Source organism: Herpailurus yagouaroundi, unplaced genomic scaffold, assembly GCF_014898765.1.
Source record: "Herpailurus yagouaroundi ecotype Mexico unplaced genomic scaffold, PumYag 140, whole genome shotgun sequence".
NCBI lineage: Eukaryota > Metazoa > Chordata > Mammalia > Carnivora > Felidae > Herpailurus > Herpailurus yagouaroundi.
Window position 1 is genome coordinate 81,826,124 of NW_024412395.1, and position 26,117 is coordinate 81,852,240.

Sequence of the window (26,117 nt, forward strand, 5' to 3'; positions counted from 1 at the left end):
AAAAAAAAAAAAAAAAGAGGTTAGAGTGGGAGAGAGCCAAAGCATAAGAGACTGTTGAGAACTGAGAGCAAACTAAGGGTTGATGGGGGGTGGGAGGGAGGAGAGGGTGGGTGATGGGTATTGAGGAGGGCACCTTTTGGGATGAGCACTGGGTGTTGTATGGAAACCAATTTGACAATAAATTTCATATATAAAAAAAATAATAATTCAGAGAAGAAATCATTAGAGCTTTGGACCAAGGCACTGAACTTAAAAGATGTGCTTAATGCTCAGAAAGCACTAGTGCTTCATTATTTATAAGTATCATTTCAGAGTTCTGTATTAGACTATTTATAACAGGTTTTAAATGTTGAAAAATGTTAAATCTTGAGCTCAAAACAATATTATATATTATTGATTTCTACTCTTCAAAGAGTATTTTTATACTTTGTGCTTAGAAGTGCTTTTATTTTAATAATTTGCAGCTCACATTAAAACATGAGCCTAACAGGGCACCTGGGTTGCTCAGTTGTTTAAGTGTCTGACTCTTGATTTTGGCTCAGGTCATGATCTCACAGTTTGTGAGATTGAGTCCTGCATTGGGCTCTGCACTGACAGCTCAGAGCCTGCTTGGGATTCTCTCTCTCCTTCTCTGCCTCTCCCCTGCTTGCATGTACATGTTCTCTCCCTCCCTCCCTCCCTCCCTCTCTCTCTCTCTCTCAAAATAAATAAGTAAACATGAAAAGAAAAATAAATCATGAGCCTAAGGATTTAATGGGAGTCAGGATTTGGGCCTTTGAATGCTTGGAATATTGGAATGAAGTCTTCTCAGGTTTGTAAAATGCACTTGTTATACATGTCTTCTTTCTTGGGAGGTCATTTCTAAAAACATTGTGTAGAAGTATATCGCCACTATATTTAAAATCAGATGAAAAATGCCAGCACATTGCTTTATTCATGATTTAGTTGGCTTATTTAAAATTTTATTGCAAATCTGCCAGGAAACTACACCATGAATTTAGATTTTACTAATAGAAAACTTCTAGTTTTCAAGTGAATACTTTGTGGCAGATGTATAAAACTAGTCAATTCATCTTAAAGATAAGAAACTCATAGATAATCCTCATTTAAATTAAACTGACTTTCTAAAACTTCTAAGTTAGGGAATTTATAATGCAAGACAAGGAGTGCTTTTACCAGAATTTAAAGCCTTGAGATATAAGCTGGACTTTTTCCTGTGTTAGATGGAGACAACAATGGGCAGCTGTTTAATACAGACATTCAGTAGCCAAACAGAAGAGTGGAACAGATTTCTGGAGATTGGGAAATTTCAGCAAAAGGAGCTTAGTATTTGGAGGCAATAAAGTACTGGTGGTGGGAAAATGCTTCCAAATTCTTAAATCTTCATCACATTAGGAACATGGCCAAAAATTTCAACTTTACCTCTAAGTTATGTTCTAACCAAGCCCAAATTTTATAATGAGTGTTAGTAAAAACAACAATAGATTTCTCTTCTAGAAGCTAACTTTTTCCTGTCTAGTAAAATTTTAAAAAATGCAAATAGAAGATGGGACAACTCAGGAAAAAGGGAACTCATCCTTTAAGTAACTAGGATTGAATATTAGGAAGTCTCATGTTTCTTTGTTGACTTATGTTTTGGGAAAAGTGAATAGGGATAGTTTAGCTTAGTCTTGAAAATCAGTTATATTTTTAAATTTAAATCTTTATTATTTTGAAGTTACTTTGGTTTTTCTAATCACCTCTTTTTAGCTCTTTAGCAGGAAAAAAGTATATATAAAAATGAGTTTTTCTGGTACCACCTATAAATAAGAGAGAATGAAAGAATCCAGAATACAAGTGAAGTGATGCCCAGATTAAAATGAAACATGTGTTTTTGTGATGTGGTTATAGAATTTGGCAACCTTGATAATGTGCTTTGTGAGTTCTGTATAAAAGTCAAGTGTTTATCTTATAAAGCACTTTATGTTGCAGGGTGGTCAGAAAGAGGCTAAAAATATTAACATATATATTTATGAGACTATTGGTAATGTGCCTCAAATTTTTCTGGCTACAATGAATAAAATAGCTTTATACTCAGTATAAAAATAGTAGTAAGTCTTCATATTAAGCCTTATCTGAAGAAGAGACTATTATCAAGTATAATTGTCATTTAATTATAGGAGCTCTTCATGGTGCTCCTTTGTGTTTGGGTATTTTTCTTTCTTTCTTTATTTTGAGAGAGAGCGCACACACATGGGGCGAGCGTGAGTGGGGGAGGGGCAGAGAGAGAGAGAGTCCCAAGCAGGCTTTGCACTGTCAGTGCAGGGCCCATTGCAGGTTTTGATCTCACAAATTGTGAGATCTCACGGTTTGGGAGATCATGACCTGAGCTGAAATCAAAAGTCTGACACTTAACCAACTGAGTCACCCAGGTTCCCTGTGATTGGGTATTTTTCTTAATAGAGATAGGAAAATTAGTATTTAGTGGTTTATGAAAAGATTCTTAGGCTTTAGTGATGGTATATTTAAAATATATTATATTTTTATAGTTCCTTACATATATCATAGCTAAAAATGTACATTGACTTTTGGCTTCAGAACCCTGTGAAATAGGGCAGATGATATTATAATTTTAGAGATTAGGGCACCTCAGAGATTAAATTAATGCTTCATGGGACAGAGGTGGAACTTAAGTACACAGGTCTTTTCACTTTGATTCCAGGGGAATTGTGAGAGAGAATAGCCAGTCATATCCAGTGTTGGTTTTTTCTGTAAAGAAACTGATGGTCGTCTTATCCAAAAACCAGTTGTCACAAAATATTGAAATGTTACTTAAACAAAAAAACTTAGAAAAAAATTGAAATGTTACTTAAAAATGTATTAATGTGGGGTACCTGGGTGGCTCAGTCGGTTGAGCGTCTGACTTTGGCTCAGGTCATGATCTCGCAGTTCATGAGTTCAAGCCCCGCGTTGGGCTCTGTGCTGAGAGCTCAGAGCCTGGAGCCTGCTTCAGATTCTGTGTCTTCCTCTCTCTCTGGCCCTCCTTGCTCATGCGCTCTCTCTCTCTCTCAAAAATAAACATTAAAAAAAATTTTTTTTAATGTATTAATGCTCCTGCTTGGGGTTCTCCATCTGTTTATCTATTCATCTGTTTATCTGTTTATTTCCTTTCCTTGTGCTGGTTATCTTCTCTCCCTCTTCTGACCACATAGCTTGAGAACCTATAGGTACCTGAATATTGTTTATTTAGTAAAGCAGTTGACAGATACTAAACTAGTTATAGGTACTTCATTTTTATTTGCTAGTTATTGTTTCTTTTAGAAATGGTATACACACATACATATATACACATAGATTTTATTTCTAAGTAGACGTTGAACTAATTTACATTCTAAAAATTTTATTTGAAAATAGCACAATTGAAGGTAGTAAAGAGACTCTCTTACTCTCTTTTCTGTAAGCCTCTTCTGAAGTAAGACTACTTACTCTGCTCTACTAATCTTCTAAAATGTCACACTGATCTTCTGGTGGTGCCTTGCAGAGAAGGCACTGAGCACCTGAAATAAAAGAGCTTCTTAGGAATTTGAGGTGAAAATGCAATTGTTTTAAACTGCCAAAGATTTTCTTCCTGTACTTAATCACCCTTCTTACTTTTTCCCCTTAATTGTAGGGTAGATGATGTGCCTCCAGGAATATCTCTACTTCCTGATAATATTCTGCAGGTTCTAAGGATCCAGCTACTACAGTGTGTTCAGAAAATGGCAGATGGGTTAGAGGAACAGCAACAAACTTTGTCAGTTTTGCTCGTCAAGTTCTTCATTATTCTTTGCAGGTACCTGTATAAACAAACTAGCTATCGGTTTTAAATAATTATCAAAAGAATAATGCATTTATTATTATTAATGGTGTTTATTGCTCATTTGGAGCTTTAAAGATTGTGTGCACCTTCTGTGACAGGCTTTTGATTTATTATATTGGAAAACCATTTATTTGTTTGTTTATTTATTTATTTATTTATTTATTTATTTATTTAGTGGGTTAAAGTAGGCTCCATGCTCATTGTGGGGCTTGAACTCACAACCCGATACCAAGAATCACATGCTCCACTGACTGAGCGAGCCAGATGCCGCTATTGGAAAGCCTTTTAGTTACCATACTTAGTTGTACAGAGATTCAGCCAAGATTAAAAAAACAAAAATTGCTGTAAGGACAGTGATGGGAGTTTTTACCTAACCCAAGAATTTGTTGCACCTGTATTTTCTGTGTGGTCCTCACCTGTAAACCATACATACATTTTTAGTGCTGTGCATTATCATTTGTGAAATGTATATTTCTAATCTTTTTTTTTTTCAACGTTTATTTATTTTTTGGGACAGAGAGAGACAGAGCATGAACGGGGGTGGGGCAGAGAGAGAGGGAGACACAGAATCGGAAACAGGCTCCAGGCTCTGAGCCATCAGCCCAGAGCCTGACGCGGGCTCGAACTCCCGGACCGCGAGATCGTGACCTGGCTGAAGTCGGACGCTGAACCGACTGTGCCACCCAGGCGCCCCTCTAATCTTTAATTTTATAATTTTGCCAAAGAAAGTATAATTATTTTATAGCCTGTATTTTCCGGGTTGATAGCTGATTAGGTCTGTGGTACTTAAATTTTGGTGTGTATAAGTATCAACTGGGAAGCTTAATAGGAATACAGAGCTTGAGACTTACTTATGAAAATTCTGACTCCAAAGAGTTTAGGCAATCTAATTTTTCTTGAATTGAACATTAACCGGCATATGTGAATTTAAGAACAGTTGGGTTAGGGGCACTGTATGCCTCCTCTCTTGTTTTTGGAATACATTTCTTATAGTATGTACTATTTTTTTAATAAATATTTTAGAATTAATTAGTAGTCAAACAGGGACTTAATTTACTGTGCATTTATTCACCTTTCCTTCATTGTTCATTGCGTTTGATTGCAGGAATCATGGAAAAATTGAGTAATTATTGCTAAAACGTTTCTTTCCTAATTTAGGCTCTTCCAGAACTGTAGACACTTTGCTGATTTTGTGCTCTTTATCATCCTTAAAATTTAGAAAAATAATACAAGAATTAAAACAGTTGAGGAAAAAGGGTTTACTTAGGTGATAAGACATGAGTTGGTGTGTTGATTTTTGTCCTGTTAACTACTTAGTACAATTTTAAAGAAATCAGATATCCTGTAGATAAATAACTGTTTCTCTTTTGTTTCTGCTTTGTGATATTTTTCAATTTTTCTATAATAAATAAATGTTGATCAGCATGTACTTCTTAAATGTTTCTGCTTATAGTAGTAGTTAAATGTTGCATGAGGTGTATTTTACAGTTTTAGTGGGAAAGCAGTTATATAACCATATTGATTTTATGTTTTAATAAATGTCATTTATATTTCATTTGCCAACATGTATTTTCAAAATTCAGCTTGAATACATGAGCATACATTTTTCTCATTATTCATGTGTAATAAATATTCTTTGTTTTTCCTCACAGAAATCTGTCTAATGTGGAAGAAATTGGGACTTGCTCTTACATTAATCATGTCATCACTATGACAACACTCTACATTCAGCAAGTAGGTGTGAATTAATATATTCCTTTTGTTGCTCTACTGAGAGTAACTAGGTTTTCCTTTTTTTTTTTTTTTTTTTTTTTTTTTCAACGTTTATTCACTTTGGGGACAGAGAGCATGAACGGGGGAGGGGCAGAGAGAGAGGGAGACACAGAATCGGAAACAGGCTCCAGGCTCTGAGCCATCAGCCCAGAGCCCGACGCGGGGCTCGAACTCACGGACCGCGAGATCGTGACCTGGCTGAAGTCGGACGCTCAACCGACTGCGCCACCCAGGCGCCCCATGGTTTTCCTTTTTTTTAATATTATAATTAGTAAAGTTAAATGTTTTTAGAGGAGGTAATAATTGAGAAGAGAATTAAAGTTACCATTAGGAACTATATATTTTAGACATCTTAAAACATATTATCTAAAAGAGAAGCAACTGTTAATATATTTTATTTTAATCAAAAATTACTGTTTTATAAATGGTTTTTTACAATGATATAATTTGTCAACTTATGTATTATTTATCATCAAATATTCCTCTTATTGAAAACATATTCTTTTTTGCAAAGATGATTGGGTATCCATTTGAAACTCTTCCTAGGCCATATTTAACATTTGAAGGGTTATATCTAGTCCATATGATTAACTGACTCTTTAAACTCAGTTGGAACTTAGGTTTATTTGAATAAAAATGATTTATTAGATGATCAATGAAAGGTGTTGTCTTTTAATGATGTAGATAAGAATGTTAAGCAGTTTTAACATTTTTAACTAAATACAATTTTATGTTTAACTCTACTTTCAGTTAAAAAGCAAAAAAAAAGAGAAGGAATTGGCAGATCAGACATCTATTGAAGAATTTGTAATCCATGCATTGGCATTTTGTGAAAGTTTATATGATCCATATCGGAATTGGAGGCATAGAATTTCAGGGTATGTCTTATAAATCATAATGTTCACTTAAAACCTTAATGTCGTAAATATATGTAATTCTTCAATGCAGGTCTTATTCTCTATGAAAAAAATTGGTAAGATGTGTATAAGAGCCCTATCTCTATCTCAGATAGAAAGCTATATTGGAAGTAATGAATTAGTAAAAACTGCCACTTCCAGATAAATAATTTACTCAGAATTTTTATTTTGTAATGCAGTTGAATGCTAATAATCAGATAGTGGCGGAGGGGCAGAGAGAGAGGGAGACACAGAATCCGAAGCAGGCTCCAGGCTCTGAGCTGTCAGCACAGAGCCCGAAGCGGGGTCGATCTCACGAGTGGTGAGATCATGACCTGAGCCGGTCAGATGCTCAACTGACTGAGCCACCCAGGCGCCTCTCCGGGTTCCACTTAATATTCACTATTGGTGAACCCAACAGTTGAGTACCTGGAAAAAGAGAAGTATTGTGTGCAGAGTGCCTGTCACAGCCTTACAAAACAGATAGAATATAGGATGATGGGTTTGCAGCTTAATGACAATAGTTAATGACCAGTTCAGGGCTCAAAAAGAAGAGTGCTCCATTTATAGTCTTTCTACTCATTCATCACTTTGGTTCTTGACTAATCAATGTTCTTTCCACCCCCACCCCTCCCACCACCAAAAAGGCTTTATTACATACAGAGAGGATGGGTTCATTCCTTCTTGGCTGCTGCTTTCCTCATGGCTGCCAGGTTGCTCATCTTCTCTCTCTTCCTCTTAGTGTGTGTGTGTGTTTGTGTGTGTCTCCCTACCCTTTTCTTTAAAAAAAAAAAAATTTTTTTTTTAATGTTTATTTATTTTTGAGACAGAGAGAGACAGAGTATGAGCAGGGAAGGGGCAGAGAGAGGGAGACACAGAATGTGAAGCAGGTTCCAGGCTCTAAGCTGTCAGCACAGAGCCCGACGCGGGGCTCGAACTCACAAACTGTGAGATCATGACCTGAGCCGAAGTCGGACGCTTAACCGACTGAGCCACCCAGGCGCCCCTTCCTACCCTTTTCTTGGTGAACCTGAGGGCATTCTTGTCCTTGGAGACCTTGAGCAGCTCTATGGCAACAGCTGTGCCTTGGCTTGCTCACATTCTTAGTCACTTTGTGGCCTTTGTTGAGGCCCACGTCTATAGGGTGGCTGCTGCTCTGCAGTACTCAAGCCAGTGTTCTCTCTATTTTGACATTTATGCCAGGGATTGCTTAAGAAAATGGCATCTCTTGCTCTCACTCTTGGTACTTCTACATCTTCCACCTTAGATATGTTAGTAATGGCAAATCTAAGATAACGTTTTAAGTTTTGAAACAATGACAGTTTTTCTTTGTAAACAGCAAGACATATACAGAAAGAGGAACATAAAATCATTCTGAAAATGACAGGAGAGGTTTTTAAAGGAATCTTAAGAACAAAATAAATTTAAGTTGGGAGAAGGAGGGGCGTCTGGGTGGCTCAATCAGTTAAGGGTCTGCCTTTGGTTCAGGTCCTGATCTCACAGCTTGTGAGTTTGAGCCCCATGTTGGGCTCTGTGCTGACAGCTCAGAGTCTGGAGCCTGCTTCTGTTCCTGTGTCTCCCTCTCTCTCTGCCCCTCCCCTGCTCGCTCTTGCTCTCTCTCTCTCTCTCAAAATTGAATAAACGTTAAAATAATTTAAAAAATAATAAAGTTGGGAGGAGATAAGATACAAAAAAGTAGATGTGACAACAAACTAAAACAAAATAAAATTGGTAAAAGAAAACAAAAACAACTTTTGAGAGCCAACAACAAGAAGAAATTTAAACACTGTAGCATAGAAAGAGAATTCTACATATATAAGATGACCACAGGAAGAGGAACAGAGAGTAGGGGATCAGTGGTGGCATTCATGAGTGTGTGTGCAATATACATGCCAGGAATTATGCTGGAAGCTGTCCATGTATTATCTCTAATAAATGTAATAACATTTTGCTACTAATGGTAGGAACTACATTAGAGGTAGATGGTAAAGCAGAGGTTCAGACTCCGCTTACTTTGACTTTGATAGGGAAATGAAACATACTACAAATAAATACTGGAATTAGGAAAAATCTATAGCTCATGGGAGATCTATATGAGGGAGCTATAGCAGTAACTTATACCTTATAAATTAATCTGATTCTGAAGTTAAGTGGAAACTTGGAATGTATATATTTTCTTAGTTATTATTTCTGTTTGTTGCTTACAGAGGCATTTAAAATACCTTGTTTCATAAAATATATAGTTTTTTTCATATCTCCATATGCAATTTGATTTAATTGAATAGATTTGATTAATCTATTGCTTCAGTTTTGATTCTGTTTGTAGCATTTTACTGATTTAGAAAGATTTTGTCAAGTGTAACTAAAATAGGTGTAGGGAAAGAATTCTTCCCTGAAAAGGACTTACTCAATTCAAGCATTTATGTAGAAGTATATTTATCAAGTTTCTACTTTGTGCCCAGTGTAAGTTTAGTAGGACTCATTACCTGCCCAAAGATAAAAACAAGTTAATTAGATTTAGTTATGCCCTGGGGCTCCTACTGGCCAAATCTAAGACAATGGATACATGAAAATAATTAATTGTTGTAAAGAATTATAAACTGACTCAATTGGTAGAGCCTGTGATTGTTGACCCCTGGGTTGTGAATTTGAGCTCCACATTGGGTGTAGTTGAGTTTACTACTAAAAAAGAAGAATTGGGGCACCTGGGTGGCTCACTTGGTAAGCGACTGACTCTTGATTTTAGCTCAGGTCATTATCTTATGGTTGGGAGATGGTGCCCTGTATTGCTTTCCCTGCTGAGTGTGGAGCCTGTGTATGGTTCTCTCTCTCCCTCTACCCCTCTCCCTGCCCCCCCCACCCCCTCAAATTAAAAAAAAAACAAAACAAAAAAAGAATTATAAACCATTCAGAAAAAAAGGAATTAATGAGTCCATACCAGTAATAGATGATAAGTAGATGATAAGTAGGGTGGATGGAAGGATGGATGGATGGATGGATGGATGGATGGATAGATAGATAAAGAGAGAAGGGAGGACACTTGTTTATAATAGAAGGCCAAATGACAATTAGTAAATGTATAAGGGGTGTTGGGAAAAAAATCAGCATTTTACACAAATTATAAGGGAAGATACGGATCAGGATTGTAAATCTAGGGAAGTTTTGGTAAGCAGCATGATTTTTGCATGGTTTTAAAATGCTTTGCCAAAGATTACTTCTTAATTGCAAAGGAAAAATTAGTAATTATTTTGTGCAGTACTGGATAGTACATTGACTGGATTATCAAAATTAACATCAGTGAGAAGCACATGGATATCTGGGCCTCCAACTGTGGTGCTCCAAGGACACGTTATTGCTTTTATAGTATTCCAACCAAGAATGCATAATCTGAATCTAATTGAATGGAAACATTAAGGAAACCCAAAATGAAGAACATTTTAATGAATAAAAGGAGGGAGTGTGGGACAGCATTCTTTAAAAATATCATAAATATTTCAGGTTGAAGGAGGGAAAAAAGCCATGACAGCTAAATGTAATATCTGGATAGGAAGCTATACTAAGAGGGGGAGAAAATGCTATTAAGGATATTCTTTGGTCATTTGACAAAACTGAATTATGAATGGTAGGTAAATGTATTATGTTACATGTATAGAAATTTATAATTATACTGTGTTATTGTGTAAGATACTATCCCTTTTCTTAGCAAGTATTCACTTAAGTATTCAGTAATGCCAGAATGTACATAATTTCCTTTTAAATGCTCTGAAAAATGTTATATGTGTGAATATATGTATATATAAATACATGTGCACTGTATATATGGGGAGAGAGTAAGCAAATGATAAAGCATTTGGGATAAAATTTTAACAGTGAACCTGAGTAAGATATATTTGAAGTTCTTTGTACTATTTTTATTCTTGCAACTTTTGCGAGAGCTTGAATTTATTTCCAGATTAAAAGTTTAAAGATTAAGAAAGATAGTTATGTCCTAGGCATGATGGCAGCACAAAAAAGAAGCACAAAATAATTGATCAAAGGACATGAACTTAAAAAACTAAGATGCAAACTCGTTTTGCAGTCCTTAGAAGATTGGTATGTATTAGCATGTCCTAAGTGCTAGATGCTTGACCCAAATATCAGATAATGATGAAACAAGTAGGCTGTGTTCTAAAAATGGTACAAGACTAAGTTCATTTTTAGTTCTTCTGTCTTATCCTATTGAAAACATGTAGTGCAGACTACTCATGCTTTAATGTTTTTGTTATGTATAACGGTTTTCATCCCTTTTATTTATGTTAACATATTAAATTTTGCTACAACAATAATGGGAACTGTATGTTCGTAGTTACATTTAATACAGCGCCTTTAGAATGAGTCATGAATCACAAATTGTGGGAGTATATTTTTATTGTGTTACTAGTGACAGCTTTTATTGTTTGTAGCATAGTAGTTGGATAGGATATTTGGATAGGATATATCCAGTCTATTAGTTCATACCATAACTTATAATAAATAGGCAAAATGTAAATAGCCTCATGGAAAAACCTAACTGAAAGGTAAATCATCCTTTTAAAATTAATTTTTCTATCATATTACTGAGTTTTTTTTAAAGGCGTGGCTAAATTTTTAATTTGAAACTCTAGTAATATTTGTGTTGTCTTAAAGGTATACAAAAAAATCTCAATAATAGTATTATTTAAATAGAAAGATCCAATAGTGTTTGAACTTAAAATAAATACAGGGGTGCCTGGGTGGCTTAGTTGGTTAAGCATCTGACTTCAGCTCAGGTCATGATCTCACAGTTCATGAGTTTGAGCCCCATGTTGGGTTCTGTGCTGACAGATCAGAGCCTGGAGCCTGCTTCGGATTCTGTGTTATCCTTCTGTTTCTGCCCCTACCCCGTTCACGCTGTCTCTGTCTCAAAAATAAACATTAAAAAAAAAAATTAAAATAAATACAAAATGTGATAATTCTTCTGCCTTCTCCACAATGAAAATAGGCACAGATTTGGAAAGCACTGCAGTACCAGATGGTGTCTGATATGATTTCTAGTAAATCTGGATCTTAGAACTCTTTACTCTGCCATTACTGAGTCCAGCTGTGCCTGTCTTACTGGCTTTTTCTGTGGTCAGTTGACTTTTCTTCCTAGCTTTGAATATAAGGAAAGTAATTCTAATATCTCAATTATGGTTGTTAAGAAAAGTCATCTTAATCCATTGCTTTATCAGTAGATCATATTTAGATGTATGGAATTTTCTCTGTGGCTGTTTTTCAAAAACTTTTCATTTTTGTTGTCTTTCTCTAACAATGTTAAGAGTTTTTTCAGGGCATTAAAAAAATGAGTTTTTTTATTTTTGTTAATTTTTAGCAGTTTACCAGTTGGATGTATCATTGTAACAATAGCCTTTATACTCCCAAACCCACACTGCATTGTCCATCTAAGAGATTCATTCTGTGTTGAAATGTTCTTGGTAAAAGCACATGCTATTTGTGTTGGCCCACCGAAGTCTGTAGAAAATTTTCAGCCATCAAGACTACTGGAATTATCATTAAAATAAAAATTAATCCCAGCCAATACTAGATCTACATACTTAAAATGGAAGAAGACCATGGCATGGATTCTTTGTGTCCAGATGAAATTTCAGGAAGTGGCAAAGTGTGGCCTGATTTCTGATGAATTTAGCTTGTACTGTGGTAATGTACTGTGGTAATAAGCTCCACAGCCTTAGATGTCAGATTAACAGTACTGCTGAACAAGTTCTTTTATAGATTGGAGATTTTATTTTATTTCAGTTTATTTATTTTGAGAGGGAGAGAGAGAAGGGGAGGGGTAGAGAGAGAGGAAGAGAGAGGATCCTAAGCAGGCTCCACACTGCCAACACAGAGCCAGACATGGTGCTCGAACTCATGAACCATGAGATCATGACCTGAGCCCAAACCAAGAGTCAGACGCTCAAATGACTGAACTATCCAGGGGCCCCTACAGATTGGAAATTTTATTTAAAAAAAAATTTTTTTTACTGTTTATTTTTGAGAGAGAGAGTCCCAGAGCATGAGCGGGGAGAGGAGCAGAGAGAGAGAGGAAGACACAGAATCCGAAGCAGGCCCCAAGCTCCAGCTATCAGCACAGAGCCTGACATGGGACTCAAACCCATGAACTGAGAGCATGACCTGAGCTGAAGTCAGATGCTTAACCAACTAAGCCACCCAGACGCCCCTACAGATTGGAAAACTTAAATGCCTAGTTCCTTTTTCTATTTCCAGTTGTTTAGAGACTTAACCTGGCTGCTGTGCTTCACCATGAATCATTTAAAAATTTTTTTCTTAATTCAAAAGAAGAAATCCTTTCATTGGTGAGCATTTAAATTATTGGCTAGACTTCCTTTTCAAGATTATGCCAGTCCTAGAGATGTATTTTTCAGTACCTAAATAAAAAGTAATATACTAAATTTATATTGTTTCTGTAATTATGCCATCTCTACTTGCTCATGTTATAATTTGTTATTAACTTCTTTTTAATAATAGACGAATCCTTAGTACTGTGGAAAAGAGCAGACAGAAATACAAACCAGCTTCTCTCACAGTGGAGTTTGTCCCTTTCTTTTATCGTAAGTATTAGTCCTAATTTCTCTTTGATTTTGATGTTACTCTGATCATTATTTATGTTTAAATTCTTTTTCTGATTGTGCTTGATTCAGCTTTGTGTATTTGTAAGATAAAGATTGTAAGGACCTATCACTGGAGTACTTGATTCGTATTTTGCTGTGATTAGTGTTCTTCGTCTTACTTAATTTACTGTTCTGAAAGTGTTTTTATTTAGAGAAGAGCTTAATATTTTAATGACTGTAGTATAGAACTTCAGAATTTTTACAGAAATAGAGGGGCGTGGACGCCCAGCCAGTGCATGACCACTGCCCAGGAGCCTGAAACCAGGGCCTCCTGCCCAGGTGATAAATACCTGGCTGGGCTGTGAGCTGGTGTTGGCCTTGGGGATGAGGCCTTCCTTTTGCGATTGGGGCTTTTCAGAGCTTGAGTGCAGGCTGGGCCCAGGCTGTGTTTCGGGGAGGGGACCAACAGGTTTGCTCACCCCACAGGTGGATGGAGTAAGGGCAAAAAGAGCTTTGCATTTTCTTTCTCTTCCACCTCTGATACAGAATTGGATGCTGTGGTTGGATTTTATTATCATGGATTAAGAGTTCAGCTATTAAAGAAAAATTTTATGAACAAGCACTCCCAGGAATTTGAAGACATGGGAGAGAATAAATTCACCTGCACACCTATTTGGTTTTTTTTTGGTTTTTTTTTGTTTTTTTTTTTTTTTAGTGTTTATTTATTTTTGAGAGAGAGAGCAAGTGCACGTGAGTATGAGCGGGGGAGTGGCAGAGAGATGGGAGACACAGAATCCAAAGCAGACTCCAGGCTCTGAGCTGTCAGCACAGAGCCCGATGCTGGGCTCAAACTCCCCAGCCATGAGATCATAACCTAAAGTTAAGTCGATGCCTGACCAACTGAGCCACCCAGGCGCCCCATCCTACCCACCTATTTGTAGTGAATACAGTTCTTTGGTAGAAAAGTCAGATTCATGGATTTAACATGGGGACTTACTTGCACAGCAACTTTACAGTACCATAAAGATGTAGTGGCTGGTGACATATTCAACATGCTGTTCATGTTTATGGATTTTCTGGCTTTTAAAGAAATGTTTCTGGGCTATGGAACAGAAGGAGAAGGCTGGGTACTGGGTTTAAACAGTGGTTTAGTGGTGAGTTTGTTGTGCAAATCATCTTCTTTGCCAGCTTCCCAGAGCAATCTGAGGCCCAAGGGCCCACCTCTGGGCAATGAAATCTTTCTAGATTGCCAGCTCACTAGACTATAGGAGGCTAATGCTAGTATGATGTTTCCAAGATGAAAACATCTTGGAAAGACTGACTCTGTTCTGCAGCTGTTCATTAAAGTTAAGTATTGGTGGGTCAGAAAGAAAATTACCTGACCCTCCTGGGACCTTTTTCTCCTGAAACACTCTCTTGTATTCGGTGATCCTGTTACTTTTTCTGGGGTAGACACCTCTTTCAGAGGCTTTTGAGTCAGGCTCCTGTAGAGCAATCCTAAGGCCAGCATTCTACCTGGGGGACCCTGTCCCCAGCATACATGTAGGTGTGTCAGCATTTGAAAAACCGACCGTCACCAACTCTCTTTGGCCAACAGTTTTTGCATTTCCCACTAGGCATTTTGTACACTAAGCTTTTTATATTCATCAACGTTTCAATCCTGTAGCCTTAATGGGGTTTTTGACTAGGAGTATTTATCCAGGGTGTTACTCAAAGCCAGCTGCCCATCTTGAAATTTCTGAAGCTCCTACTATCACAATTAGTCTTGACTATAGGAATCAACTAAGAGAGGTGTCCTTTACCCAAAAGCTACATGTGAAAATCAATTTCTCATCTTAATATTTGCTTCACTATCTTCTGCTAGTCCTGATATAGTCTCTCTGTTTCTTGAATTCTCTTTTAAGCATTTTTGAAAAAATGTTTTTTTTTTTATTTTTTTTTTCAACGTTTATTTTTATTTTTGGGACAGAGAGAGACCGAGCATGAACGGGGGAGGGGCAGAGAGAGAGGGAGACACAGAATCGGAAACAGGCTCCAGGCTCTGAGCCATCAGCCCAGAGCCCGACGCGGGGCTCGAACTCACGGACCGCGAGATCGTGACCTGGCTGAAGTCGGACGCTTAACCGACTGCGCCACCCAGGCGCCCCGAAAAAATGTTTTTAAGAAGATGAACATTCAGGCTAACCTAGTGGATGTAATGTTGGAACTGCCATGATTACCCACTTAAATTTCAAATTATAATATGCTGTGTGCTTTTTAGTTGTTAGTACTATGAAAGCCAAAATCCTTCTGTCTTGGTGTTTCTATTTTATTTTATTTTTTTATTATTATTATTTTTAATGTTTATTTATTTTTGAGGCAGAGGGACACAGAGTGTGAGTGGGGAAAGGGCAGAGAGAGAGGGAGACACAGAATCCAAAGCAGGCTCCAGGCTCTGAGCTGTCAGCACAGTGCCCGATGTGGGGCTTGAACCCATGAACCATGAGATCATGACCTGATCTGAAGTTGGACGCCCAACCGACTGAGCCACCCAGGTGCCCGGTGTTTCTATTTTAGTGAACACCAATGAATGTGTACTTATGCTGAAAGTAGGCTAAAAGGTATCTTTTTCTTGTAGCAAGTTAAGGTTTGCTAAAACCCTTCCTGTGTAAATCAGTTCATTAGGTTTTCTGTTGAGGTAAGGAGTTCCTTCTTCCTATCAAAATCTACTAAGATGGTTTCCATGGGTGTAAACAGTTCAGCATCAGTAGGATATAGAGAACAGCTTTACTGGTCATTTGTTTGCTTTTATTCAGTACAGTGGTTGAACATTACTGACCAGAAAACATGATGTTACGTCTCTAGAAAGAAGAAAAAACATAGTAGTTGAATTCCCAATGTGTTAACTTTCTCTTTCTAGCTATATATGGTTACATTTATTTATTAGTTGTTACTTTTTAAATGTATTAAAAAGTAAAAATAAAATTCTGAACTGACTTTTCATTTGGCTGTTCTGGAAGGATGAGCTACAGGTTATGTGTTTTTTCTGTACTGATGTGGCACTTATTGAATACTTTTGTACCATGAGTTAAAAGAAACTTAAGAGAATTGGCTAGTCTATGTGTGTCCTATGTGGACTTTAGTTTTCTTTCTTAAAAAATGATTGTGCCATAGTTCAAGAATATAGAAAATACTGCAAAATATATAAAAGGAACACCTTGTGCTTCCCACGCATTTGTCAGATCTTAATATTTTGCCATATTTGTTTTGGTTCTCTATTCTTTTTTTCCTAAGAATTAAAACAAGGCAAAAATAGTCCTTTGTTTGAGTGCTTGGTGAAGATGATTGCAGTGCCCACTCTGTTTGACCACCAGTAGCTGATTTCTGGATTCTCTTTTTTTTGTTCACATACCTGCCCTTACTATATTATCACACTGTATTGATTATTGTAACTTTATGCCAAGTCTTGAAGTAATTCCTCAGCCTTGTTATTTTTCAGAATTTTCTTGGGTATTCTGAATCCCTTACATTTTTATATACATTTTAGAAGCCAATTTAATTTTTAAAAAAATGGCTGATTTTTAATATTTTTACAAAAAGCCTTGCTGGGATATTGTTTGGAATTGTATTCAATCTATGGAAGCATTTTAGGAGAATTAACATCTTAAGAATGCTGAGACTTCCAATTCATGAATCTGATAGATCTCATTATTTTTTTGTTACTTGTTTCTTCAATATTTTATAGTTTATAGCATGTAGATTGTGCATATATTTTGATAATTTATCCCAAAGAAGTTATCACAAGTACTTATAAATATAAAGGTCTTTAAAATAAACTAGACTTTTTAAAAAGTGAGTTTTATTTTCATTGCCTGTCTTTGATAAAGAGATGTCTGTCCCTTTCTACCAATGGTAGTATTCCTTCACTTTCCTTCATAATATTTCTTGCCTGCTTTGTCAGATGCTAATAAAACCACTCCATCATTCTTATGATTAAAGTTTACATGGTATATATCTTTTTATATACTTTATATGTGTTTTCTGTGTGTCTCCTGTTGCTGAGTAGAAGTCTGTCATCTTGCAGCTCAGTGTCAAATCTGATAGTCATTCAACTTGAAACCTCTTGGTAGGTTTTTGCTGGTCTTGTGGGATTTCACTTTGACTCACAGTGAGCCCTGTATTTCTGGAGTACTTTCCCTGTATAATTCCAACATAGCAGGAATCATTTAACTTTTTAAATGTAAATTGCTATCAATACATTTACCTCAAAGCTGTTTCTTATTGGTAATGTTTGTTATGTATAAAACTGGAAATAATTCTGTTGTTACAGTCTTGTCTGTGTATGTAATGATACATGCAAAAAGATATTCATTACTGGGTTATTTGAATATTAAAGAGGAAAATCATAAAAGTTTATCAGTAGAGAACTGCTTAAGTAAATTAAGGTATGCCATTGTAATGGTCATAAAAATGAATAAGGAAGATGTGTATGTTAAGATGTAAAAATACCCAGTGTATATTATGTTAAAACAAAAAAAAACATGATGCAGTAGGATATCTGTAGCCTTTTTTTTTTTTTTAAGGTGTGGAGAGCAGGGTAAATTGAGGCATAGGTTTGAGGGAGACTTATATTTGCTTGTCAGTTCTTTTATACTATTTTAATTATTCTTCGTCATGTGCATGTATAACCTTTTAAAAACAGTACACTACTTTATAAATTAAAAGGAAGATTGCTGTTGGTACCAGAACTTTAGAATGTTTGCCCTGGAGTAAACCCAGAAAATCCTTTTGTCCAACTCTTCCAATTTTATTATTGAATAATTATAGTCAATTATACTAATAAGATGCAGTGGTAGTAGTAAAAAAAAATCTAATTTTCTGTCAGATTTCAGTTAGCTTCTAACTTTGTCACTTAGCTCTATAACTTTAGGCAAGACATTCCATTTGCTTATTTATAAATGGGGGCAAAATACCTTCATATGGAGTATTAGAGAATTAAATGAGATAAATAAGTTATCTAAAATACTAGCTGATAGGTGGTTTCTTTTCCTTTACTATGAAAAAATGCATATCAACCTTGCCTTTTAACAAATTTTAGCCTTTTCATAGTTTTTAATATTTCAGTGTCAGACATTCCTTACAGATAAATCATACTGTGAAAGAGAAATCTTATTTGTTTATTTGTGTATTATATTCACAGAGTGTTTTCAGGAAAGCGAACATCTCAAGGAAAGTCTTAAGTGTTGCTTATTGCATCTCTTTGGAGCCATTGTAGCCGGTGGGCAGGTGAGGAAAGTGTTAAAAGTTAATATTTAAAACAGTAGTTAACAGTGCAAAAAGTTTTCCATGGATTACTTTAATGTATTCTTTTTCTTTTCATAATTTCATGAACCACACAAATATTTTTCTGAGTTTATGTCTTGTTTAAAACTACTCTTTTATTTGTTAAAACTTCTTCAAAAACCTAAGTAATAATTTTACTTAAAATATAACAATATATAATAACTTATAATAAACTAACAATAAAATTACTGCATAAATAACCATATTTAACAATTTTTTATTTTAAGTTCTTAGTTGTATTGACTTTCAGCTACTAGTTCTTTCTTTAGAGCATAGAGTCAGCCCTGTTAGTCTACATGGTGAAATCAACTCAAAATTAAATATACATGAATTAATCACTATTCTGTCAACTTAATTACTAAATGCATATATACAAGGTTTATATGCACTTTTTCAACAAACTCAGCTAGTTTTTTTATTACTCACAAGAAGGAAATTCTAGTAATACTTGTTTCTTTATGTTTGAAGGTGTCTGTGGTAGACTTTGAGTGTAACTACTAGTTGAAAACAGGATTATAGTTCAGAAAGAACATCCTACATGTTTTCTTTAGGCACACAGTTTAGATCAGAAGTTTCTAACACTTTTTGTAACACATATGCCCTCTATAAAGTCCCTTGTCAGAATGTTTCAAATGCATAAAATAAAACACATAGGATCACAAAGGAAACTAGTTACACTGAAATCAGTTACTAAAATACTAAGATAAATTTCTAACATAGTAATATGTGCTTAGAACACACTAAAAGAGATACAGCATCAAGTCTAGTAACAAATGCAATTTCAAAAAAGAGACAAACCTGGTATTTTGAGATATTACTGTAACTGTAATATGTGAAAATTTATATGATTTCTATTGATAACAGAGTTACAGCTGTTGTTAATAATACTACTTTTTTCCTAGTGGGCTACCTTGCCTTTCCCTCTTCACTCTAGTAGAGGAATCTGTTTTTTTGTGAGAGTGATGGTGGCTAGAATCTTATTTTTCAGTTTGTGTGCTTTGTCACCTTCCTTTGTTAGCTCATATCCTTCTTTTGTATCAGTATCTCCCTATTTCCATCATTTCTCCACTACTAAGAATAAGAATTAATGAGTATACATGAATACAATTGGAAATGACATTGTTTTTTACTATTGGAGAAGCTGATCGGATCCCATTACCATTTTGAACACACAGAGACTTGTTCTTGTTAGTGCCCAGGGGTAGTCAAGCCCTGAGAGACCTCTAGTAATTAAAATTAACATAGAAATCAAGTAGATACTGGAAGGCCAATTTATTATTTTATGTACTGAAAATATTCAAAATCCTTTTAATCAGGTTATAGCTATAGTTACAGCTGTTTTGAGGTCAGAAGGTTATTTATTGAATATAGGGATAGGTACCAGGATATTTAGACGAATGAAATATCTAAAGATATAAGAGTGGCCTTGTCATAAACAGCAGAAAAACTGAAGTCCCATGACTGGTCTTCCTTCTCAAAGCATCGTGCCTGGGCTTCCCATTGGCATATTTGTTCTATTTTGTGTTAAGAGGATGGGCTTTGGAGCCAGACTGACATAGGTTTGAATTCCATGTCCATCTCTCATTAGTTCTGTGACTTTGGATGAAAACTATTTACATGTGTTTTAGTTTCTTTATTTATAATATGGAAATAATAACACTATAAGGTAGTCGTAAGGACCAAATGGTGCATAATATATGTAAGGCATTTGCTTGTAAGAACTAATTTGGTGGCTCTAGGATCTTCAGGGACTCAGGTTCCTTTGAATGTCAATTTGTTACTATTTCTTTTGCTACAAGATTAGCTTTCAGAGTTTTGGCTATCTGCGTTGTGTCTGTATTTTGGGCACAAAAATGGGGGGGTGGTGAAGGAGACAAATGGCAACTATCTTTAAAGGAGATACTGAAAAGCTGATACTCATCTTTTTTTTAAATCTCATTTTCCAAACTCCATGAGATAACTACAACAAAGGAAAATATGTCTAGATAAAAAATTGGGTAAAACTTGCTTCCTCAGCCTCCTTGGCAGCAGGGGAAGTTAGGAAATGTAATTTTTATTCCTGGTAGCCACATGTCCAGTGAAATATCAGGGGTTCTTTTGATAAGGAAGTGGAGGAAATGGATGTTGGGTATTCTATAGGCAGTTTCTTTTAATTAATTTTTTTAATGTTTATTTATTTTTGAGACAATGTGAGACACAGAGTGCAAGCAGGGGAGGAGCAGACAGAGGGAGATACAGAATCTGAAGCAGGCTCCAGGCTCTGAGCTGTCAGCCCAGAGCCTGACACGGGGCTTGAACTCATGAACCATGGGATCATGACCTGAGCCGAAGTCAGATGCTTAACTGACTGAGCCACTCAGGCACCCCTATAGGTGGTTTCTTTCAAAGTAGCACTTGTTATTATTGATATTACTTATTTTGTTGGTAATTACCAGTTCTAATGGCTTAAGTGCTATTATTTTCAGATTATTTTTGCATAACTGTGTTTGATTCATTATCTATCAGTTTAACAGATTTGGGCAAAATATATGGTTTTTTCCAAGTTTAATGGGTCACCCTGAATAGCTACCAGTAACTTAGAATTTCAGAAATGTTTGCAGAATCAAAGTCAAGCCAGTTGTCTTATTTATCTATATCATTTGGGATGGGTTTGCTATAACCAACAGAAAACCCTAGAGAAGCTTAACCAAATTGAGGTGTTTGTTTTTATTCTTGCATAACAAATCCAGATGTAAGCAGTTCTGGGCTGATATAGCAACTCCATGGTATCATCAAGGACTAAGTCCTTCTGCATTTCTATTTTCTCTTTAGCCTGCTACTTTAATTCTTGGGTTTGTTTCTTAATGATTTAAAGGTGGCTCCAAGCATCATGTCTGCATTCCAGGCAGGAAAAAGGTGAAAAGGCCAAGAGCCAAGGGTCCTTCTATTTTTATTTGTAAAGTTATGTTTTCTTCATAGCTTTCTGGCATATGTTCTTCACCAGAACCATGTCACATGGCTACCACTAGCTGCACGGAGGGTGGTAAACAAGTTTTCTATTGGGCAGAATGCTATCTGAATAAAATCAGAAATCTAGTAATCTAGTGAGGAAATGAAGACTTAATCTGCATAAAACACTAGCATTGCCCATCAAAGTATATGTTTAAATATTTTTATATGTTGATTTATTAAAAGAAAAAGTCCACACATTTATTAAACTCTCTTTGTTTTTGCAAACATACAGAACTTCAGTTAGGTTTGGATTTTATTTTTATTATCTCTCATGTTTCAGAGGAATGCTTTGCAAGCAATTTCTCCAGCTACCATGGAAGTTCTTATGAGAGTTTTGGCAGACTGTGATTCCTGGGAGGATGGAGATCCTGAAGTGGGTAGGAAGGTAGAACTTACTTTGAAGTGCCTTACAGAAGTGGTACATATCCTTCTCACTAGCAGCTCTGACCAGCGTCAAGTGGAAACCAGCACTCTTTTGGAGAACTATTTTAAATTGCTAAATTCAGATCATTCAGCTTTACCTAATCAAAGGAGGTCGAGACAGTGGGAAAGCCGATTCATAGCTCTACAGATAAAAATGTTGAGTAAGTATTACATAAAGTTTATTACACTCCGTTTTCTCTGAATCTTTTTTTTAGACTTATTTGAAATTCAAGACCATTGTATAGGAAGTATCGATTGTTTAATTCAGCTATTGTGTGACTTTAGATTTTGACTTCAAAATAATTAATATGGAATTGATTTGTTAACAGCGTCTTTGCTTTAACAGTGACAAAATTGAGCCTTTATTAATTTTTTGAAAGTGTAATCCACTAAAAGCATCAATATTAAGAAAGCTATTATTTTCAAATTCTAGGAAAAGTAAATTTTCAGGAGGTGCCATTTGCATTATCTGACCTATGGCAAAGAGTCACATATGATCAATTTTATATGTGCTTCTATAAATCTCTGTAGAGGTCAGTTTAACATCTGTCCTTTCTCTAGAGGGCCTCTGTTTTGTTTTGGTTTGGTTTGGTTTGGTTTGGTTTCTTCAGAGCCTCTGTGTATGTTTGTCTTGTTTCTCTTGCTGTCTCTTTGTGTTTTTTGGTTTGTCATTCTTTGCTTATATGTCCCTATCTCTGTAAACTCCATCAATATATGTGATTTCTTATTGTATTCCCCTGTTACATTGATAGATACAAGTATTATTAATTGAGTTTCTTTTTATAGAAGTAAAATATTTTCATTACAGCTATCCTGGGAAATTTGGATAAGTAAAAAGAAAAGCTTTTTATATCCTACCACCCAGACATATCCAACATTAATGATTTATTGTGTAGCTCTAGAGACTTAACGTGCTTGTGTGAGGGCATGTGTGCTGTCTAATTTAAAAATATTGGACACCAGAATCTTGGTGAAACTTGATCTCTTACAACTGTTTCTGTAGGAAAATAAGATTCATTTTATCTAGTTTCTGTTATTTTATGTGATATGTTACATTTTGTAATTGTAATAAGTTATAAATTTATAAGGAAGTTTGAGTCTATATTAATGGACTTCTTATTTGTTAAAAACTATCACATTACTTATGTAGATTATCCCTAGATTTCTGAATGAGGATATCTTTTCAGTAGGAAACAAGAATAAACTATCATTACAAATGGATTAATTCCCTAAGTCTCATTTTCTTAATGGCCACATGCTAATTTTTTACTGTGTGATGAGACTGTGTTGCAAAACATAACTAGATGTTGCTTATTTGTTAGTAGCAAGCTATACTTGAGCATTATAATCGAATAACAGCTATTTAAGTCTCTGGGAAATATATATCACTGTTAGGTATAAAAACAAATATTGTCAATAATAAATTATAAATGTCTACTTTTCTTAACAAGTAATAAGTACAGTTTTGTTTTGTACTCTCCATCCCTATTTTTTCCTAACTAATTTTACATCCCTTTGTCGACTGAAAAGCCTAAATTAAAAATACGGCCAAAGTATGGGGCACGTGGGTGGCTCAGTTGGTTGGTTGTCTGACTTCGGCTCAGGTCATGATCTCACAGATAATGAGTTTGAGCCCCATGTCGGGCTCCGTGCTGATAGCTCAGAGCCTGGAGCCTGCTTCAAATTCTGTGTCTCCCTCTCTCTTTGCCACTTCTCTACTCATGTTCTGTGTTTCTCTGTCTCAAAAATAAATAAACATTAAAAAAATAAAAAAAATATATGGCCAAAGTAAATGTTTCTGTGATTCCAAATTTCCCACTTTATAAATGGACTATTTTGTTTTTATGTTCCCAGATACCATCACAGCCATGTTAGACTGCACTGATAGGCCTGTTCTTCAGGCCATTTTTCTTAACAGTAATTGCTTTGAACATCTCATACGACTGCTACAGAATTGCAAGGTATTTTTCTGTTATTATTGTGTTTGGTTTTAACAAGCTATCATTTTGTTTATGCTTTGATTCAAATTTGAACATATTACTTTCTTTTTTATTGTGATAAAAAGCACGTAAAATTTACCATTTTAATGGGTGTAGTTCAGTGGTATTAAATGCATTCACATTGTTGTACAACTGTCACCACCATCCATTCTTCATAAATCTACATCTTATAGAACTGACTCTATATCCATTAAATAATGCCACATTCTCCCTCCCCTAGCCCCTGACAACCACCTTCCTGTCTCTAAGTACCTCATGTAAGTGGTGTCGTACAGTATTTGTCTTTTTGTGACTGGTTTATTTCACTTAGTGTAATAGCCTCAAGATTCATCCATGTTGTAGCATATTGCAGAATATTCTTCCTTTTTTATTTAGGCTTAATAATACTCCATAGGATATACATACCACAATGCTGCTATGGAACATGAATATACACATATCTCTTTGAGACTCTGTTTTCAGTTCTTTTGGATATATTCCGGAAGTGAGATTGCTGGATCATATAGTAATTAAATTTTTAAAAAGTTTTTGAGAAACCACCTTACTGTTTTCCATAGTGGCTCTGCCATTTTACAGTCTTGCCAACAGTGCACAAGGGTTCTGATTTTTTCACATTTTCCTTCACAGTTATTTTTTTCTTTTTGATAGTAGCTGTTCTAATTGCTGTGAAATGGTATCTCATTGTGATTTCGATTTGTCTTTCTTTAATAACTAGTGATACTGAGCATTTCCTCATGTGCTTATTGGCTATTTATAAATATTCTTTGGAGAAATGTATATTTAAGTTATTTGTGTGTTTTTTAATTGGGTTTGGTTTTTATCGTTGACTTTTAGTCTTTTGTTGTGCATTGTTAAAATTTGGTGTGAGCATTTGATGCATATAATTTTGTGCTTTTGTTTCATGTAAGATGATTTTGTTTGCGTTTTCCTGTGTTATGATTTTAATATCTACATAATATTATATTAAATGGATGTATCATAATTTACGTAACTATTCCCTATTGGCTGATACTCAATTTACTTCTAATTTTTTTGCCATTACATAACTCTTTCAAGTTTTATAGAACAGAATTCTATTCCTAGTAGAATTACTAGGTCAAGGGGCATAAAATTTTGTGCTTTTTTAAAATTAGGGAAGTGATGGGGCGCCTGGGTGGCGCAGTCGGTTAAGCGTCCGACTTCAGCCAGGTCACGATCTCGCGGTCCAGGAGTTCGAGCCCCGCGTCAGGCTCTGGGCTGATGGCTCGGAGCCTGGAGCCTGTTTCCGATTCTGTGTCTCCCTCTCTCTCTGCCCCTCCCCCGTTCATGCTCTGTCTCTCTCTGTCCCAAAAATAAAAAACGTTAAAAAATAAATAAATAAATAAAATAAAATAAAATAAAATTAGGGAAGTGAGGTGCCTGCGTGGCTCAGTCAGGTAAGCCTCTGACTCTTGATTTCAGCTCAGGTCAAACATTAAAAAAAAAAAAAAAATGAAATTAGAGAACATTGCATAAAACAACTTGTAAATAATTGGGAAATATAGAAAAGCAGAATAATAGAAATAGCATTAATGTTCTTGATATATCCTGCCAATTTTCTTATTATTTTTCTTATTTTTTACTAATTTATACTCTTGACAGATTTGTGTGTATGTAATAACTAATGTCTCTTACTATATCATATTTTCATAAATTTCAAGATTGTATCAGATATTTTTTAGAGAGCTTCTTGAAAAGCCTTTGAAAATAAAACTACGGGGTGCCTGGGTGACTCAGTTAAGCCTCTGACTCTTCATTTTGGCTCAGGTCATGATCTTATGGTTGTGGGATTGATCCTTGCGTTATGCTCTGAACAGAGTATGGAGCCAGCTTGGGATTCTGCTCTCTCTCTCTCTCTTTCTCTAAACCTCCCTTGCTTATGCTTACTTGCTCTCCCCCTCAAAAATAAATAAACTTTAAAAATGCCTGCAAAATATAATTATATTTAAAAAAAAGAAAGAGAAACTACTTCAGATAATTCTTTCTGTTTGAGGTATTCCTTTCATGGACTCTTTGCTAAAAAATACTAGGGTTTCATTCTGATTTTTGAGAATATTCCAGTATAAGGATTTTAATATCAGCTCCTTGAATTTTTCCACACTGTTAGGAGAGATATCTCTGAAAGCATTTATGTCACTATATTTTTTAGCTTATAGTGAAATAGTAAAGAAATAGCATAAAATAATAAAGAATGTATTGATGAAGTCAATAATAATGAATATTTATGAAGTCTGTGGAAGTACTAATC

The 26,117-nt window shown here is 35.5% G+C and overlaps 1 protein-coding gene and 1 pseudogene across 3 annotated transcripts in view; one reads left to right on the forward strand and one right to left on the reverse strand.

The window, feature by feature from the left end:
- The window catches only part of NBEAL1 (neurobeachin like 1), a 176,213-nt gene that overhangs the window by 24,920 nt on the left and 125,176 nt on the right, over positions 1-26,117 (forward strand). For 2 of the 3 annotated variants that reach the window (XM_040475897.1, XM_040475898.1), the window contains exons 3-9: positions 3,650-3,811; positions 5,491-5,572; positions 6,362-6,489; positions 13,033-13,115; positions 18,295-18,380; positions 21,709-22,012; positions 23,706-23,812. In XM_040475897.1, coding sequence (XP_040331831.1) covers positions 3,650-3,811; positions 5,491-5,572; positions 6,362-6,489; positions 13,033-13,115; positions 18,295-18,380; positions 21,709-22,012; positions 23,706-23,812 — 952 coding nt within the window. Of the gene's footprint in view, positions 1-3,649; positions 3,812-5,490; positions 5,573-6,361; positions 6,490-13,032; positions 13,116-18,294; positions 18,381-21,708; positions 22,013-23,705; positions 23,813-26,117 lie in introns of those variants that run through there. The other variant, XM_040475899.1, reaches the window with a different exon arrangement.
- Positions 7,147-12,036, reverse strand: LOC121030200 (60S ribosomal protein L36-like; annotated as a pseudogene).